The sequence below is a fragment of the Pagrus major genome, chromosome 10, assembly GCF_040436345.1.
Source record: "Pagrus major chromosome 10, Pma_NU_1.0".
In the NCBI taxonomy this organism is placed as follows: Eukaryota; Metazoa; Chordata; class Actinopteri; order Spariformes; family Sparidae; genus Pagrus; species Pagrus major.
Genome location: NC_133224.1, coordinates 20,605,434 through 20,625,191, shown reverse-complemented (window position 1 = coordinate 20,625,191; position 19,758 = coordinate 20,605,434). Strand labels below are relative to the sequence as shown.

General features: G+C 39.5%; 2 protein-coding genes, 1 long non-coding RNA gene and 1 other non-coding gene across 7 annotated transcripts in view; 2 read left to right on the top strand and 2 right to left on the bottom strand.

Annotated features, from left to right (window-relative positions):
- The first annotated feature begins 1,228 nt into the window (after window positions 1-1,228).
- LOC141004180 (U1 spliceosomal RNA) lies at window positions 1,229-1,392 on the top strand. Its single transcript, XR_012179787.1, has one exon. It is a non-coding gene; the product is annotated as a U1 spliceosomal RNA (small nuclear RNA).
- Window positions 1,393-3,235: 1,843 nt separating this feature from the next.
- On the bottom strand, window positions 3,236-10,345 carry tmem88b (transmembrane protein 88 b). Its single transcript, XM_073474518.1, has 3 exons — window positions 9,917-10,345; window positions 7,059-7,460; window positions 3,236-3,529 (listed from the first exon to the last, which is right to left on the bottom strand). The coding sequence occupies exons 2-3, from the start codon at window positions 7,452-7,454 to the stop codon at window positions 3,251-3,253; spliced, it is 675 nt and encodes a 224-aa protein (XP_073330619.1). The 5' UTR covers window positions 7,455-7,460; window positions 9,917-10,345; the 3' UTR covers window positions 3,236-3,250.
- Window positions 3,492-19,604, top strand: LOC141003230 (uncharacterized). Its single transcript, XR_012179700.1, has 6 exons — window positions 3,492-3,579; window positions 5,756-5,879; window positions 7,061-7,270; window positions 17,634-17,696; window positions 19,247-19,368; window positions 19,523-19,604. It is a non-coding gene; the product is annotated as an uncharacterized lncRNA (long non-coding RNA).
- Window positions 16,055-19,758, bottom strand: part of kdm6ba (lysine (K)-specific demethylase 6B, a) — a 100,535-nt gene continuing 96,831 nt past the window's right edge. For all 4 annotated transcript variants that reach the window (XM_073474514.1, XM_073474515.1, XM_073474516.1 and 1 more), the window contains 5 exons: window positions 19,539-19,726; window positions 19,232-19,373; window positions 18,703-18,829; window positions 17,879-18,049; window positions 16,055-17,693 (listed from right to left, as the gene is read on the bottom strand). In XM_073474514.1, coding sequence (XP_073330615.1) covers window positions 17,676-17,693; window positions 17,879-18,049; window positions 18,703-18,829; window positions 19,232-19,373; window positions 19,539-19,726 — 646 coding nt within the window. In that variant the 3' untranslated portion in view covers window positions 16,055-17,675. The remainder of the gene's footprint in view (window positions 17,694-17,878; window positions 18,050-18,702; window positions 18,830-19,231; window positions 19,374-19,538; window positions 19,727-19,758) is intronic.

The following is a 19,758-nucleotide window of genomic DNA, read 5'->3' as shown; positions in this document are numbered from 1 at the left end:
AAGTTAAATTAAAAGACATTAAAATTTGTATTTAAAATACATTAAAAACAAGTAGGAAGGCATCAAGAAACAAAACATTAAAACAAAGTAAGAAATAGGAAAGTTAGCTAAAACAAAATAGATTTTAAAGGGACAAGAGTGGGAAATAAGTCACAGTGCAGTTATTGTAAACATACACAATTATGGTGCACTTTGAAGCGGTGCAATCTAAACATTTTTTCATTCTGATTCAGTCCGTTTCTTCTTGGGAAGTTGCAGAAATATTATATTATTCATAGGACTACAGAAAGATGGTTTAGTATGTCACTGTAGACTTGCGGTTAAAAAACTGCTACTTTTTTTTTCTTCATGTATTTACGGTTATATGTGTGTACAGAGGTCAGTGCAGGACAACACAGGCGCTTAAAAGTTTACGGTAGCCTCTGTCAATGTCCCGCCCACAGCACTATCTGATTGGTTAACGTCACAAGTAATAGCCTATCAACATTGAAAGTTGCAGTGCGTCAGACCGGAACTGCTCTGGTGAGCGAGTCGTAGCGTGTGTCGAAGGGAAGGCTGCAGATATTACTGAAGCTGCAATAAACACAATCTTATGATCCATTCCCATGATAACAAGCATGTCCAGTTTCCCACTAACACCACTATAAATGCCTGAATTCATAATCTCACTAAAATATCGCTGGCCTCACTAGTTTGCAATTAATCTGTGTGTGTGTGTGTGTGTGTGTGTGTGTGTGTGTGTGTGTGTGTGTGTGTGTGTGTGTGTGTGAGTGAGAGAGAGAGAGAGAGAGAGAGAGAGAGCAAGGGGGGCGGTCCATATACATCACGGATCAACTTCGTGCGGTTTCACCTCCACTAAAAACGAAACACTTCTTTTTGTGCAGCATGTGTAACAAGTGAGACTTGAAGAATGAACCATATAGACTGCAGTTTCTCAAGAGCAAATATTATATTGTTTATATTGTTTTGCAGAAGTGAAAACCCGGAAGTAGCCTACCACATAGCACCCCACACAGTGCTGCAAAGCATGATGGGAAATGGCAAGAATACTAACTACTCATATACATGCTTTTTGGTTTTTGATATCATCTAATAACCCTTGTGCAGTAGTTTAATATCATTAGATCATTATGTTCCACCTGAAAGTGTATCACTGTTAATTCCAGGACACCGTCAGTCTGACTCGCATGCAGCTGAATGACTCCCCTGCGTTCGCCATGTACAACTCATACTTACCTGGCAGGGGAGATACCATGATCAAGAAGGTGGTTCACCCAGGGCGAGGCTCAGCCATTGCACTCCGGTTGTGCTGACCCCTGCGAATTCCCCAAATGTGGGAATCTCGACTGCATAATTTCTGGTAGTGGGGGACTGCGTTCGCGCTCTCCCCTGTATTCATGTCAAAATAAATTAAACTATCTTCAACAGGACAAGACAAGGTGGAAGTCTGATGATTGATCTGAGCTAATGTCCATGCTGTTGTCCAGAGACAGTTATTTGGAAGTATGGTTCCCAAATGGAACTCTATCCTAAAAAAAAATACTTTACAAACTTTCCAGGCAAACAAATTAAATGCACACAGTGATAAGCTAACATGTTATAGGGATATGATGTGTGCCTTGAGATTTGGTTTCCCCTGTGGTGTGCCTTGGACACAAAAACTTTGAAAACTACTGATATAGAGAATATACAAATACAGGTATATATTTTTTAAAGATGCAGTCATATATAAATCAATAACAAAATTATTATTAATTATGAATTATTGTGATGTACAGAGTCCTTTCTTAAGCATTTTGTGTGCGGCATGGTCATGAATTCACTGAAAGTATCAATTCAATGAGTGATGATTGTTTAAAGCAGTGGTTCCCAAAATTAATCCAGTGTAGGTTACATAGGATAGAAAAGCAATTTGCTAAATGCAAAATGGAGAGGAAGTTGGTGAAAACGGCAACAAGGCTTAAAGTAACTGTAATTTCAATCACTGGACATATTACCTTTTGAAACCTTTAAAACATACTTAGACACAGTAGTTTTTCCTTCTCAGATTGACTGATCTAACTTCAGAACTTGTAGTCATATACAGCCTGTGAACCCATTTTTGTACATGCATTATATTATAATTATGATAATGTGGGATTTTGTGAGAACAGTCTACTTTTCCCAGCTTGGTTGTCTCATGTCATCCCACTCTTTCACCACTTGGGGGAGACATGAACTACAAAAGCTTATCACAGTTGAGGTTTTTTTCTGCTCAGTCACGAGGCTGGCTTCACCTACATGCATTTTATAAAGTCCACTGGGATCATTCTTGATATGATTTCTCAAGGGACATTTTCTAACAATAGTGACTGTTTTCACGGAAACAGTCTTTGGACAGCCGTCTGCTGTGTTGCTGTGGAGGCACCCGGATGTGTTTTTTGAACTATGTGTACATTCACATCGGTGTTGGCTGGTACTGAGGCCAGTCTGTTCACTCTTTAACTGGAAATCATCTTGCGTAATCCTTCCCTTTTTCTAGTGGTAGCCTTAACCCATCCCACCCCATGCTCATACAGTACAGACATGACACCAGCTGATTCCAAAAACTTTATTTATAAAAAGGAAATAGCACGAGAAGTTGCGGTAACAGTGTGCTACAACTTACCAGGAAACTACTTTAGACATATGTTTTTCATTTTAATATAAATGTGATAAGAGACAATTGTGTCAATACAATCTTTTTAGTGGTTTTTACTGTAATTTAATATTTCTGCAATTTAGTATCATGCTATTGTCTTACTTCTATAATCGTATACATTAAACATTATGCATTTGACCAGTGAATGTGTCCCCGTTATCTTGGCTGGAGAGTACAAACAGAGTTTGTAGTGGTCTTTTGCTTAATATCTGGACAACATGGAAAAGTTAAGATAGTCAAAATTCCAGTGACAGCTGATGAGTTAAGTAATATTCCTTGGTAAACCATGTACATTTTTTCTGAACAATCAATGATGTTGTTCTAACTGGGGAGTAAGTCATCTGTCAGTATTTATGTAACTTGTCTTCCAGGATGCTCAGGTGGTTGTTATTGTAATGGCTGCTTACAACTTCCTCCCTCCTCTGGTATACACTTCGCTGTTCTTTGCATCCACTATATTTTCTTAGTCATACAACCCCTTATTCTCTCGTTCAGATCCCTTCCTTCTCTTTATCTAATGGTCGTTTCCCTCCCTCTCACCCCCCTCTCCCCCTTCTTCTGATCTTCATCTCACACCCAGACCTTTCCCTTCCCACCGCCATCACCTCCAGCTCCGCAGCAGCCAGTGCCCAGGCCGCGATGTTGGGTGGCCGGCAAGTTCTTGTACACGGCCCGGCTATATGGAATGAAGCACAGGCCCAGTTGGAGATGTCGGGCCAGCCGGCAGTATGCAGCCAGTGCCAGAACCAGCAAAGGGGTGACCAAGAGGAAGCCCACCACCAAAAGAGCAACGCAACCTCCGTCAGTCAGCAGGTCTGAGCAGTAGGGGGTTGTCCCATGAGGGCGGACCTGTTGAGACAAGGAGAAAGTCAATGAAATGGCAGCAGGATGTAGTGGAGGTAAGTTTGTCATTCAACCTGAGTCGACATTTTGTAAACCTTTGTTGGACCAGGGTAGCTGTAGAGGGAAATACATGATCAGGAAAGCACCACTCTCACACATTTGCACACATTCACGTCTGTAAGCGTAATAAAACCCCAGTCTGATCTGGTGGCCACTGAGCAGCTCCACTGGAGCAATTGAGGGGTGAAGGCCTTGCTCAAAGGTACCTTTGCTGTTGCAATAGGGGAGGACAAGTATTCACCTTTTACCTTTTACACAGGGGGAAACACACAACCGACACTGGTTGTTCGCTCCATGTCGTCCCCTCGCTTCCTCCCCCTTTCCCGCCATAATCTCCAGCTGTCACTATTGTAATAAAGGCTGGAAAAAGTGCCCCAAAAATAAAAAAAAAGGATACATTTGTGTGTTGGCACATATTGGGCAACACTTTATTTTATTCTGTATTTTGATATGCCCCTGTACATGTAGAACACAAGTGATTTAAATACTAAAAGTGCAGGGAGGAACAGATAAGGAAAGCAGATGACGTACCCTGTGTGGTATGTGTGTATGAGGTGAGGACAGACACCAGTTAGTAGTTGGCGATATAGCTCTCTCTGACTCTCTCTCACACAGAGACACATGAATGCATATACTGCATCGATAACTCACTAAATATATTTTGACGAAAATACCTAATAACTTTTAGGTACTTGGTAAAAATATTGTGAATCATTAACATATGTGATTAAAAGATGTTGATCAGTATATATTGCACCTCAGCATGTTGAGCAATAACACTGGGGTAGTGGGAGAGGAGGTAAAAGGGGTCAGGATTTGAGTGTGGGAGAGGAATGGAGAGACAGCAGGCCTGAATCATCCTTATCGCTCCATGAAGGATGATGTGAACATTGGGTTGCATGAGGAAAGTGCAGCGAGTTAAAAAGTTTTTCAGGACTGAGGGAGCTAAGGGGGAGAGGAGTATTTATTATAGTAGAGGGCATGCTGACAAGCTAATAGCTATCTTAAATGAAGTGCCATTAAAGGTCAAAGTTATGGTTTGATTCTTAAACTTAAATTACACCAACACTTCTCTGGATCTCCAAGCTCCCAGTCTGGGCAGACTCGGCTTATACGACTGCTAGCTGCATGGTTCACTGAGCTTATGAGCTAACGGCAGCTACAGTTAGCAGCAGTTAGTGGTTATTCTGGTGGTATGCTGCACCCGATTTGTTTGGAGATCTAATTCTTACATATTGCTCCTTTTCCAATATCCATTTTTAACTTTGTACTGTATTTTAGCCTTTTTTTAAAAAAAAATGTCCAGGAAGCTCCTTCAGAGACCACATCCACTGGACTCGATCAGGACATAATACCAGGATAGGTTCTGTCCCACATATTATTACAAAGCTATGGTCTCGGCCTCAAGAGAGAATAACCCTGTACCATAGTCTGTGGGGGACAGATGCCCTTTCAAATCCTTTAAGATAACATCTGAAGTTTTTTGTCTTGCCTAACTAGACACATTCCCACTCAAGCTGTGAAAAGTTGCTTAACCAACTTTAAGGGGTTCCAAACCAACTTATTTTTGAAGATTTTTTTTAATTGTCATTCTACAACACATGACGGTACAACAAAAATGTAATCAAAATGTCTATTAGTTTAGTAGTTGGATAGTATTGATGTAAATTCTGAAATTTGTCATTTCCAGATCTTTGTAGTGAAAGTACAGGAAATATTGTGGCAAGGGTTACAGCTGGCCAGAAAGAAAGCCCAGCTGGAGAAGTAAAACATTATGGAAGGAGAGAAGTAGTGAGCTAGATGATCTAAACGTTGTAAATGGGTTTTAAGGGTGAAGGTTCAGGGAAGCTTTGGGGGTTGGAGTTCTAACTGATAAGACTCACACAAGTATTCCCATGTTTGCTTTTACTTGGTGAGGCCTCGTGTATGGCTCCAGATCTGAGCCAGGCTTTGATGGAAAAAGCCCCTTTTTAAAGAATGCTTGTTGTCATTCACATGTTGGGTGTGTTTCTGGTTGACTGTTGCTAACAAGACTTCCCTCAGATATCTTTAAAGTGTACTGAATGTTGCCTGCTCTATTCGAAGAACCCTAAATACTTGACCCACCTTCGCTACTTTTCCTCACACCGATTTTTTTTTTTTTTTTTTCTCCCCCTCTCTCCATCCTCCCAGGTCCTGGTTAATCCTTCTCTAAGCTGCTGTCACATGAGGTCTAATTGTGAGAGAGCAAGAGAACTGAGAGAATCCTGGTCTCTCCAGTCATTAAGGAGGTCGTCGGCTCACAGAAATGCCAATGGTATGTATTAAAAGTCTCTGAACCATGATGACTTTTTGGGTAGCAACAGGATAATCACTGATGGGTCAAATAGGTTGTTTTGTTTGAGTTGCATGTCTTATATTTCCATCTGTTCTCATCACAGTCCAAGCATTTTCATATTTTGTGTGTTCCCAAGCATCCTTTAATCTCCAACCAACTACAGAGCAGTGTTTAACTTTACTGCTTAGACATCTGGCTCCCTAGACTCCTGACCCTGCGCCCCCCTTGCAGTTCACCCGTCTCTTAAACATCTGAGAGAACCTCAGACTTATCTGATTATAAAACCTCTCATCAGTGATCGAGCCAAACCCCACCCTAAGCCCCAGGCACAAATATTTCAAACTTTTGGATCAAAGTTATGAGATTAGGGCTTTTAGATGTTTCATAAAAAGAGAGGTGTACCCGTCCCCCTGATACGCTCATCTTTTGTTTAGATGTAGCAGATGTGTGTAAACATCTATCCCTCCCAACATGCAAACATGTTTTCATTCTTACATCAAACTGCACTATTTTCTTAGCTTTTGAATGTTTAGGTATATTGCCTTCACTGTTAATCAAATGAAGGCCTGGCAAAAATTATGTCAACAGGTGAATTATGTGTCCAATTGCAGAAGGACAATAGATTTCTGCACAGATGTTTGCATCAAATGTCCTCCCGTTATGTTCAGTAAATTATCCTATAGAATCAATGGGAAGCCTGGAGTAATTAGTAATCTATTAAAAGAAAATTAATAGCCAGCCAATTTGTTAATGGATTAATCATTTGATTTTTTGCTTATTATTATTCTTGTTCTTAAATTATTCAAGCATTTGCTGGGTCCAGCTTTTTAAATGTGAGGATTTGCTGCTTTTTGTCATTTGATAGTAAAGTAGTTAGCTATTTGAAGACATCACTTTGGTCTCTGGGAAATTGTGATGAGCAATTTTCACAATTTTCTGACATTTTACAGACTAAATGATTATTCCTGAACATAATCAGAAGATGAAGTGATGATGAAAATGATTTAGTTGCAGCTCTAGTAAGCACTTTGCCAGCTACAGTGTGACTGCTCACTGGCCACACTCCCAAAATAAATAAATAAATCTCAAAATCCTTCTGCATGTATACAGTGCTCACACTCACGTATTCACCCTCTCCCCAATCTCCCCCTCTCTTACAGTAGAGTGGCAGAGGAAGCCAAACGCCACCATGACAATGGCCGGCAGCAGGATGGTCCCGAACACCACTCCAGCGAGGCAGGCGTTAATCGTAGCAATAATCAGGTTCTGAGCCGTCACCAGCACCGAGCAGGCCCAGCAGTCCAGAGACCCCCGCAGCTCCAAAGGACCCTCACTTCCACCACCGCTCTCAGCTGCAGAATAAGGAGGAGGTACAACTACACGTGATGGTGTTTCTCTGCCTCCACCCACAGCAGTAGTAGAAGCCAGGGAGTTGGAGTGGTGAAGATGCTGATGGTGGTTCATATGGTGATGATGGTGATGAGGTGGCAGCTCTTCAGACAGGTCCAAGGCCTGGTGGTGTGCCCCCTTCTCTAGAGTACCAGTCATACTCATAGTGAACTGTGGGCAGCAAAACAAATGGTCAGCTGTGGCATCAGAGTTGGCACCAGTAAGACTTTCATGTGTCATTGCAGATGGTTTGAAACGGTCGGTCAGGCGTGATTGGTATTTTTGGCTGAATATGTACAGTAGTCTGGTGCCGTAGTTACACAATACTTTTGAACCTGATCAAATTGCACTCTTCAAAGGCTAGGTGGCTCTGGGTTCACTACGAGGTTAGAGGTTTTATCCATCAGGAAGCTAGCCTTGTGTGATCCCGTCTGTGAGGTGATGATTATCAGAGAGCTGATTGGCCAAAAGGAAAGGGGCCCATAATTGCTGTATCTAGTTTGTGTGGTAGAGAGATGAAGGCTGACTTGCATCAAAGTCTGTTTGTGTACAAGTGGGTGTAGTCTGCACGTGCACTTGTGTTAATACGTGTTGTCATGCCTTTGAATTTGGTACCGACAGCATTGAAGACTGAAGTTCAGATCCAACCACTGTTAGCATGTGATTAGAACAATACTTATTCTGAAATTGCGCCACCTCAGTTCATTTAATTAATATATTTAAAACGCAAAGTTAAACTGAAAAATTTCCAGAACAGTACTGTATATCTTGGTCATAATTTAAAAAAACAAAAAAAACAAACTTAAAATAAACTAAGGGATCATTATCAAAAAAATATTCAGTCAAAACAAAAACAGAAAACAACAATGGCTCATATATCCTTCTCATATTTTTTTCTCTCTATTGATATCAGCCTAACGCATCCAGCCTAGACACCTGATAATTATAAATAAGACCTCATAGTTTAATTTGTAGTTTAGCTTGTGACTAGCAGTTTAACTTTCCTTCTGTTTTATAATTTAACATTTTCTGTATTAGTGTCATAAAACATTCATATTTTTCATAGCTCTTTTTTTCAAATTAGAGGGCAGGGTCCATCATGTAAGGTTGAGTTTGATTCAAGCTCCTTTAGTTTGCATTCATTTCTGTATTAGCACAGATTTTATGTGGTATGCAGCTGTGTCTGGTACAGGATATCCTCGCTTCTCAGAGGTCAGGATGCATCAGTGATGCCCGAGTCAGAGAGGGGACATCTGTGAGGTCAGCTGCCAAAAACCACTACAGCAGTGGAAATATCACAGTGGAGATAACGTTGTCAAGCCAGCATTTCCTTGAGCTAACATGGCAGACAGGTGCTTTCACATATGCAATCCTTAGTGTTTGGCCTGCACAATTAATCACAAAACAATTGAAATGCAAGTATGTGTAAGTGCATTGTCCAAATTGCCATAAACTGCACATTTTTTTTGTTTTTTTTCGACAAAGTTAAAAAAAAGTTAAAAACTGTAGTGCTACAGAGATGCCCTGGGCAACAAATCTTGCTCTCCAGATGTAAAAAACAAAACAAAAAGCACAAAACAACATGTTTGTTTGGTACAGACCCCAACAAAGGTCACATCATCATGGTTTTAATAGTTTTTACAGTGAAAATGAAAACTGATGCAAAAACGAAAAAATGATAATTCCCACTTATCATGTAACATATACCAATATCTGTCAAAATAATTGCGATGTTTTTTTGACTATATCGTGCAGCCCCTCTCTCAGTAATTTTATGGTGTGATTAAAAAAATGTGGCATAATTTTTTTTTTCATTGTGTACAGCACCAGGATGCTCCGACATGCGAGAATAGTGGACTGTACCTCCAATCTTGTGTGTGATGGGTCATATAATAACATAATATTAAAGCATTACTTGAACAGAAAAAGCTGCTGCTGTTGAAGAAGGGGTCTAATTTGTTGGGTAATATTCACTGGAAGCTCAAATTTAATGGATATAATTATTCAAAAGCCTCATTGTATTTTTTACACTTTCAGTGTGTGTAACAGAACTGACAGTGAAAGACGTTATTTACGATGCTGCCCTAACTGCTTTAATGTTTATTTTCCACATCTGTCTCCCATTGTTGTCCCAAGTGTTGTTTTAAGGTTGAAGGTCATGCAGGAAGGACTGACAGGAAAGTGTGTGACTCATTGCGCCCCTCACTGAAAATACATTTAGGTGCCCCACCCATTTTACTCACTGTTCTTATTATTGTTTTAATAGCATTTCTTTGAATAACACGTCATGTCATTGTTTGACCCAAATTAAGGAATTCTTAGTAAGGGAATATTATGCAATGAAGTTAATGTAGCTGCCACATAGTGGCATGTAGTCCAAACTCTTCATAGCGTGCATGCCATCATGTAGATGCTTAGCTAATTTTCTCACTGTTATCTTGCTTGGATACTGCACAGGGTTTTTCTGTTGTTCTTTCATTCTATTCTATTGTCTGGAAGCTGCTGCAATAATTAATTTGATGTTTTTCAGAGCCCCTACACTTGTCACTGTAATCTGACAACAATCACATTTAAATCTCAAGAGATGTCTTCATACAACTAAGTGATGCAGCTGCTCTTGTACTCACATTGTTATGTGGGGCCAGATGGACCTCTTGCTGATCGTCCTCCAGATTGCTGCTGCTTTTCTCACTTCTCGAAACAACTGATGTCCAGTCAGCACACGCTCTCTGCTCACACTTCTTCAGAGTCCTTTTAGATTTCTCTTGATCCCTTTAACTCTCGACTCCTCTTCCGAGAAACAGGATTACTTTTTCCCCCTGTTCCTTGCGTGAAGTTTAAAGAGCGTTTGGTGTGTTTTTTGGAGGTTCCCTCCTAAAGCCTTATCTATCTGGTGCTGGTATGTTGGCTTCCTGCAGCTTTGGTCTCCTGCTGCTTCTTCTTTCCACTATCCAGAGTTGTCAGGAGCTGATTATGTCCCAGAGTCTCTGTTTTCTTTTCCACATGCACCATCAAAATCCTGTGCTATTGTGATGAAGTAGTAAGAGGGATTCTCCTTCCCCACTGGCTGAAAACAACTCAGCTCACAATTGCTGCGGTCTTTGTCTTAAGTATGTCAAACTTCAGTCTGTCTGCCCTCCTCTTTTTTACCCCCCCCCTCATCTATCCACAGTGCTGACTCTCCTTCCCTCCCTCCCCCCTGCATCCATCCCACTCTCTCTCTCTCCACACCCACCGGGCTTATCAGCCCCCCTTGCCTTTCTCCAACATCTCCTCTTAGCGCATGCATTCCACCTCTCATATCCAGGACATGTTACACCCCCCTTCACCCTGTCCCTGTTGTAGTGGGGGCTGGGTGTAGTGTGTTGGGGGTCAGAGTGAGGTGGCTTGCTTGATAAGTTGAGGTTCAGGAGAGCAGAATATGAGGGGGAAGGGCGGCAGAGACAAAGTTGGAGCTTTTTTACAGAAATCTACAAAAAGTTGTTCAGACCAGCTATTGTAAGGAAGACAATTCAAGATGCACACTGTTTGACAAATGTGCATATGTTTCATCAAGCTGGCTATCTGCTTTACAAGCAGGTAGCCTTTCATTATCTTTAGTTATTTATTCTTTTCTTCACTAAGGGAAAATTGTTTATTAAAGGTTTCTGTGGGATTTATTGATCTGTAGGCTGCATGTCGTCATTAGGTTATGTGATTGTTTTATTTATGTGCAGGGTTTCCTCCAGGATTTTTTTAAACCGTGGGGAGGTCTGCCCGGGTGGAAGAGGGGGGGTGACGACGACGACGATGAACATGAATTTTGAAATGTAAAATTATGACTATTTCAAACTGAATGTTTTTCTAAATCCAGTCCATTTTCCATAAGTCCATTTTGGGTCCCAGCCGGATTCCCTGTGTTTTGTTTTTTTCCTCCCTCTCTCTCCTTCGCTGCTGCTCTCTGCTGCCTCACCATGCTCACCCTCCTTCTCTGCCTCTCCTCTTTTCTCTCCTCCACTCACCTCCTGCACTACTTCTTCCTGTGCTCTTATCTAACATAATATTGGGAAGTGTTAAATTCGTTCACATCACCAATACCACGCAGGTAATGTTAGGATTATTTAATTATTACACTTATCACGGTACACATCATTATCATTTCTATTGACTTGAGGGAATAACATCACGATAATAAATCAAGAACATTGAGCCTCTCCTTTTATGTAACGTTACCTGACTCTCTTCCTCTGGAACCTTTCTCTTCTTTTGAAAATTGTTTAATATACTCATCTGAAAATGTAACCAGAAAAGAGTCATGGCAGAAAATTACCTGGGCATTACCTAAGCTAACGTTATGTCGTGCTGTTCAAAACGTGTATCTGAAACATAACGGGTTTCCTCTATCAATAGAAAATTAAGTTTTACAGTTAAAAATTAATCTACAACAAAATAATATCTCTCTCTACTGTATAACCAAAGACTCGACATGCTTTATTAGGCCTAAAGTAATCTCTCTTTAACAAGTGTCAATGGTACAAAAATAAAATAAAAATAAGAATCTCTCTGAGATAATGATAGAAATAATGCGTATGCTGGCAGGCAGGTGGTGACTCCGGTGTTGGTTTTTCAAAATAAGGGTATTTGCAGCGTAGCGTCACATTTCATGAAAAACACCATGTTTTGTGCCAAAATTCACATTTCATACAATAATTTACATTAACATAAACATAAAACAACATAAAAACAAGGTAAAAAAAAACAAACAAAAAAACATTATTCTGAAGGTGTGGCGGCTTTTATTTTGCCGTGGCGGTGCGCCACAATCAGTTACATGTAGAGGAAACCCTGATGTGATGTCCAGGTATAATTATCATGAACAAATGGCCTTTAACTCTACTCTCTGCTAGAAACTCTGAAACTTCATCTCCTTGCTTTGGAAGAACAGCTCCCTCTTCCTGTTATATGATAAGCAATCAAAGTTACCTCAGTGCACGTAGTGTTCACCAGTGATGGTGCAAGACTGTGTGCATGTAGGATTTCCTGCTAAATATACAAATACACTAAATATACTGAATTAACCAGTGCTAAGTTTCATATGCTGTTGCACCTTTTGAATAATACAATTATTAATTACTTTAGGGAAATGAACTATAAACTAGCTTAATGACATTTAAAGTAGAGGAAACGTTGTTGAAGGACACTGTCTCTGAACATTACGTCACCTACGTTCAAAACATCCTGTTGTCATGACTTGGCAAAGCTAAACTTTGAGCCATGAAGGATCATTCTAAGATAAACTGGTTGATTAATACTGAATAACAAGTGAAGGTTTGCACACTGTATCAATTCTCTAATGTGTGGTTTGAAAGCAGAGTCTATAGAGGCTAAGAAACCACGTGTCAAACCATGGGTTCAGTAAGATGAGCTGAGATGCCGAGGGCCTTACAGCAGTTACATGATGTAAAGATAGGAGTTGTTGTGAAGCCAAGCAGGAGACGTCAGTCTGCACTGTATGATGAAATATGTGTGCACTATCAGGAGATGTTATATAGATAAGTTTGGATTCCGTAGAATACAGGACTAGAAAAGGAGGATGAAGTAAGAACAAAGTAATCGAGGAAGGCTGTAATCAGTTAATTGATAAGAAAAGATCAGAGCATAAGCTAGATAATTAGTCTTGTCTGATCCTGATTTTCTGGCCTTTTCCCTCTGCTCAGAGCTTGTAATGTTTGTTTACATCCAGGCCTGTGTGTGTGTGTGTGTGTGTGTGTGTGTGTGTGTGTGTGTGTGTGTGTGTGTGTGTGTGTGTGTGTGTGTGTGTGTGTGTGTGTGTGTGTGTGTGTGTGTAACTGTAGTATTTCATGTCTACATGCAGCTTGATGATTTATAGTAAAGGGTGAGGCACTTACTGACGTATTAGTGTATGGTCTTGTCTTTCATGAGATCATTGTTTTCATTGATAGTCTTTGATTTGACGGTGTTATGTCACTGCTGTCAAGAGTTCACATCAGATGTCCTTTGGGGAACTTGCCATTACAGATAAAATAGTTACTATGTAATCTCCCCTCTCAGGCTCAACAAGAGCAGCAGCATAAACAGACTTCAAAGTTTTGTCCATCATGATTCCACCATGTAGTGGTGTTTGGACTGCTGAAGGGAAGAGCGTTTATCCTCATCATCACCTGACTGCAGCGGGGTGGACAGACAGACAGACGGATGGAGGTGGTCTTCCTGTGTGGTTTGAAGCAGGATTTCCTTTGGTCAGTCCAGTAAAACTCCATCCCTCTTCGGGCCCCGTGGCCCCTAACTTGACCTCAGGACACAGTGACCTGCCACTGCTCTTGTCTTTTTCACGCTCAATAACGGATATTAAAGTAGACCCTTAGAAAATACATTAATGATAATACAGATAAATTTTTTCCTGTTAAATACAGGTAAAAGCTTTCTTTCATTTCGAACAATATTGTAAGAAGACAACATAATGGTAATTAATCATAAATGGTCTCCAGAGACGATTAATAAAAACTTTTTTTTTTGGCTACAATTCAGGACTCCAGGGCACAAGTATTATGGTTAAAATAAGTTAAAGTTAGGGATGCACAATTAATAGCAATATTAGCGATATAGGTTTGTTTGGTACAGACCCTAACAAATGTCACATGATTTTAATAGTTTTATCAGTGAAATTCAAAATTGTTGCGGAAAATGATCATTCCCACTAATCATTTCGCGTTATTTGTCAGAATAATTGCAATATAATGTTTTATCCATATCGTACAGCTCTAATTAAAATACTTTGAGTGCAGCTAAAATATGTGCTTGAGCACCAGTGCAAAACGTTTGGAGCCCTCCATTTGTTGTACTTGAATAAGTAAATCAAGGTGAAACGCAGTGACAGTGGTTGTTGCCTTTTGGCTTCAGACTACTCAAGTAGCCTCTTTCTTTTCATGAGACACGAAATGTGCACCAAATATACATTTCGATAAGCAAAGTTATATCTAGGGCTACAGAAATTATTTGTTTAAGAAGTATTGAATAAAGTAAATAATGAGCTTTTCACTGACAAAGTTTAAAACCAAAGTGTCCCCAGTGGTATGGCTTCTCTGATGTGTAGTTACTTGACATATTTGGATAATATACTACTTGGCTCGACATGCTATACAGAACAGGACAAAGTGAAAAGGTGAGGGCTTTCTGTTGTTTGTGTGTTGTTGTTATACAGTTTCTATCCATAAATTCTGATAAAGTTTAATAGAAGTGTATATCGTGTGTTTTATAGTGTAGACAACATCTGCATGGTCCAGTTTCTGTCTGACTTTTCTACTATCATTAGATTCCTCAGCATGACAAAAGCACTATACAATTAAGGTACAGTATATGGAAATAAGAATGTTGTGTTGGGCAATATCGTTTACTCACTGGTACTGGCTAGTGATCATGAAAGTGACATTTATAATTACTTTTTGCATATTGAGGTTACAAAGTGCTTGACTGCCAGTTGAATTATCAGTGAGGAAACTGAAGTCTGGGCAGTCTTGTTACAGCTCCTTGCTATTTCCTGCTCTATCTGTAAATTTTTGCTGGTAGTATAATCTCCTTCCTTAGTTTACCCTGGAAGCTGATGTCTAAATGGAAACTTTTTCTACTGACTGCGGTCTTATTTTTTCACACGCATTTCTAACAATAGCAAGCTCAAGTTGAGGACGTGAATGACAAAGCTGTGCCAAACATTTGTCACAGCTGAGGGATATGACTTGTTATTGTAGGAGTGGGTGTAAATGGACTTCGGTGGGCAGTGTCACGTTTGAGGGCAGTAGTTGGCTATCAAAGATGGGAAGTGTGTGGTCAGTATGTAGTGAAAAAATCAATTTCTCCTGTGGGAACGAATGGAGCAAACACTGTAGCCTTTAATGTAACTTATTTCAGTCCTTCAAGGGAAATTCCTGTATTATTAAACGTGGGCCACTTTTGGAACCGGTCCAGTAGATCGCCGCAGCTGTGACACTGCTGCAACATAATCCTTTGATGCAACCCTGACCGTCAAAGTAACGTCCATAACAAGTGCTTGACCCGTTTTTGCCAGGTGTCAGTGTCTGACAACATTGCAGAAACGATTCCTACGGAGATGGGCCTTTTTGTTACTTAATTGGATCTGTTTGGTAACCAGAAACCCAACCTCAGTCTCCGTAGGAATCGTTTATGTTGTCAGAAATGTTGTGACAGTGTTGTCAGGATACAAACCTCACCTTGTGAAGGGAAAAGGATTATGTCGCCAGCTGAGGTGAGATCTTCCAGACAGATTCCAAAACTTTTGGTAGGCATGATTCATTTACACAGTAAAACATGTAAATGTAAGGCATGTTTTGTCAGGTAAAAGTAGGAGGTGGAAACATTTCTGACAAGAGGCTCTGACTCTGAGTGATGCATTCAAAATACTGAGGGCTTATGTGTCAGTAATGTGACAATGAAAATATTGTGATATACAATAGCATATTAAGGCAGATAATTGTGTGCATGTAGGCCACCCCTAGATCCCAATATCTATCAGAAAACAGCAGTTTAGACTTTTGATACACATGGTGTGATAGAAGTTGAGTTCAGTAGAGCTTTGATCAAACTATTGTACCGTCTTTGGATAGTGTGTTTAGTTTTTTTTTTTAGATTGTTGTCTTATGAGAGACACTGACTCTAGAGGCACATCTTATTTAAATGCGTTAATGGCATATTGTAGTGAAGCTCTGTGACTAATCACGTCAACGGAATAAAATTCACACAGATTCTCTCACTTCTGGATTTATCAAAAAGCGTTTATTATTAATAGTCATAGTAATGTCACACAAATTCACAAGTGTTTAAGACATGTCTGGCTCAGTTTGGTGTGTGTGTGTGTCTGCAAGTATGTCTGTGTGAATTCTCTAAACAGTGCAGTTATAAATAAATGACCACAAAGAGAAGGAAAGGGGGAAGGTAATATTGCAACAGGAAAAATAGAATTCTCATTTTAAGAAGACAAACAGAAAAAAAAAGGTTGTTCAAAGAGAACATTTAGCACCATCTATCCCGTTATCATATTCAACAGATAATATCATAAAATCATTAAAATCTCATCTAAAAGCCCCCTACATAATAAAAAAAAAATTACCATTTCACAAAACGCTTTGGAAAAAGTCGTTTTGTTTTTTCCTTAATGAGCATACAAACACAGCATTCCATTAGTCATCTTCTCTACGTGAGCAGTGTGCCTATTGTCTACAGGAAAGGTGGTGTTATATTCAAGATAAAGATATCATTTAATATATATCAGTAGAGAAAAGCAGGAGTTGAGAGGCAAGCACCAGAGAAACAGCAGCCTCCACTCCTGTTGACACACAACCCCCACATTTCAGTTCTTACAGAGCAATCGGTCACTATAAAAAAATGAAGAAAAAAAAAATGCAAACTTGTACAACCCTATTAAAAAAGGGAGAACATTGATATCCAATAAATAGAGGAAACATTTTAAATTAAATGTACAATGCCAAAAAAATCCAGGAAATACTAAGTCTGCATATTGGAACAAAACAATCAGAGGTACAACACACAAACACCAGATGACAATGATTTTTTTTCTTTCTTTTTAAAGAGCGCGTTCATACAGAGATGGAAGAAATGAACAAAAGACCTGATGATGAGTGTCAACTGAATATTAATCTCCAGAGGAAATAAAAGTATAATTCATACAAACACAAGATTTACAACACATACAAGAATCTGAAAGACAAAATGAAATCCCCCCCAAAACAACCAAAGTCGTTAAACCCGTATGTTTTGAAGCATTCCAAACATTTGTATTTTTTAAAATTCTTAATGCTTTAGAAAAATGTTCATATCTCTATTATTAGTATTTTTCATTTTCTCTCTTTTCTAAATACAAGGCCAATGTGGTATATATCTAGGCTGATCTAGTTTAGAAAAAACAAAACAATAAATTATTTTAAAAAAGACAGCACCCCACAAAAATTGCAAACAGCATGTACAAATTTCAGTATTCAAGAAGACAACAACAGAAAAAAGTTCTCTCTGGTACTGACAGAAACACGCCATTGAAACCATCAACTACCCTCCACAGTTTGTTCAATGGCAGCACCAACTGCCCCTGGTTCTCAACTTTACTGTTGCCAGGGTTTCTGGGTTGAAAGCACCATCTGAGAGTAAACTGGTATGTTATTGGCGGCTTGGTATTTCTTTTTGTAAACAGTAATGATGAGTAAACGTATTCAACTGGCTGTTCGGCAAGTATTAGCAGTAGTAGCAAAAATGATCTTAAATAATGATAGGGTAAGTTGAAAACCAAAGTGAAACTGTGTCTTTTGTCCTGGCTTGCAGGAGTTTTGGTTATGGCTGAGGAGACGCAGGAGGGGAGCTCTGTCACCGGGAGGAGGAGGCCTGGTGAGACAAGACACACACAACAGACATAATTAATTTACAAATAATTTAAATTAAGTCATACTTGAAAAAATAGCCCGCTTATGTTTGGAGACGACAGCACAACTGGAAATAATAGATCTTGAAGGAAAGGCTTACAAAGCAGGAAAATCATGAATATTGAATAGAGGTTTGTGTGTGCTTACCAGGCTGAAGGAGTCATATGTGTTCATGAGCTCCTCTGTGCGGTACTGCTCCAGCACCACCACATTGTTCAGGTTAGGGCTACGCTGACGTGCGCAGTCCTCACAGTGAACCACATATGTCTTCCTGCTGTTGTTTTCACTTGTCACAAACAACAAATTGAACACCTCCACCTGTGAGGAGAAAAGGCAGAGACACATTTAAGATGCCTGCAGAAATTGTTAAAGGTTTTGACTAGAATAAATTACAAAATTTCTGGAAGGAACACTTGAATTGTAAATCTGTGGTTATAGTTGTAAACCTCATTGCCTGTCCCCCTTTAGAGCACAAAAAAGACCCAGTTTCATAATGAATAAGTATCTCCTTGCTTCTTTTTGTCACTGTCAGATTAGTATGTACAGCAGCCAATGATTATGTAGTTTAAAATGGAGTATTTTAAATTGATTAATGTTTATGGTACTGTTTAATTCTTTTGCATTGTACTGGGGTGTTTCTCCTATTTTGTCCACTCATCAAACATCAATGAGAGTAAGCTAAATATCATAAAGAAATCAGTCCTACAAAAAGGTTTTCCTTCATGAAGTATACATAGTTTATACTGAGGTGTTTTTAATATGTAGTACACCACTGAATGAATAGGGTGGAGACAATTTCAACTACCTGCTAGTATAGAGCAATACATTTCAGCAGCACCACACACTATAGCCTCCATGACAACGTTGAATTAACACTTTCCTGACTGTAGGATCTATAGGTCTCTTGTAATTGAATGTACAACTGTGATAGAAAAAGGCAGTTTCATCAGTATAGGAATATAGCTACTCACATCACACTCGTTGCAGTAGTAGGCAGGCTCGTCTTTGACCCGACTCTGATAGGAAAGCTTCTTTCCCTCGGCCACTAGTTGGTCTCGCAGGATCTGGATGTGCTTTATGGACTGCAGCAGGCAGTGTCTGGCAGAAAGGAAATTCAAATTCATTCAAATTCAAAAAACTTTATTTGTCAAAGAGTATGTATTTGTAAAGAGTCAAATGTCTATTAAGTTACTGCCAAATGTTTCAAATCCAAATTTAGACTTTTTCTATGTACAGTTTTGTTTTTTTCATTCCAAGTTTACAAATGCTATGTAATCACAGCCCTGCAAAAAGCCCTACTTTCATTATAAGACTATAATGTTAATGGTTTGTTCTTCTTCATATTGAACACCTTTCAGGAAAATGCACTACATTTCATCAGCACCACATACTACCATATTAGTAATAGTTTAAGCAAAAACTTAAGATTTATTGCAGGGCTTTCTATTTATTTTAGTTGTGTGTAACTAACAAATGGCAGGTGTAGAAGTTTGTACTCACTTAATCATCTTGTAGGTGTCTGGGTCGGTGATCTTGACTGTGCGGGCCACGTTCCAGGACACATGAATCATGGGGACGATGGATTTGACCTTCTTTACTTCATTCCACTCAAACCTCTCCAGGGCCAGCTGGTACTGGTAAGCTGCAGATACACATCAAACAATGAAGAAGAATGAACAAACACTTAAATTTTTATATATATATATATATATATATATATATATATATATATATATATATATCTCCAATCTCCATTCTATTCTATTGGAATAATTTGTATTTGGTCACTAGATGGTGCACTCCTTACCATTGAGAGGTCCGACATTCCAGGCAATGTTGTTGCACCAGCCAACGGCCTGAACCCAGTGTACAGTTCCAGCATTGATCCACACCAAGTCTCCTGGCCGCTGGATGAAGCGGTACACAGGGATGTTGGCTTTGTAGAGGTCCTCCAGCACTGGCCACCAGGAGCCTGTCAGGTAGTCCACTCCATGCCTGAGAACACGAGGAAAATGTTGTTAGAGATG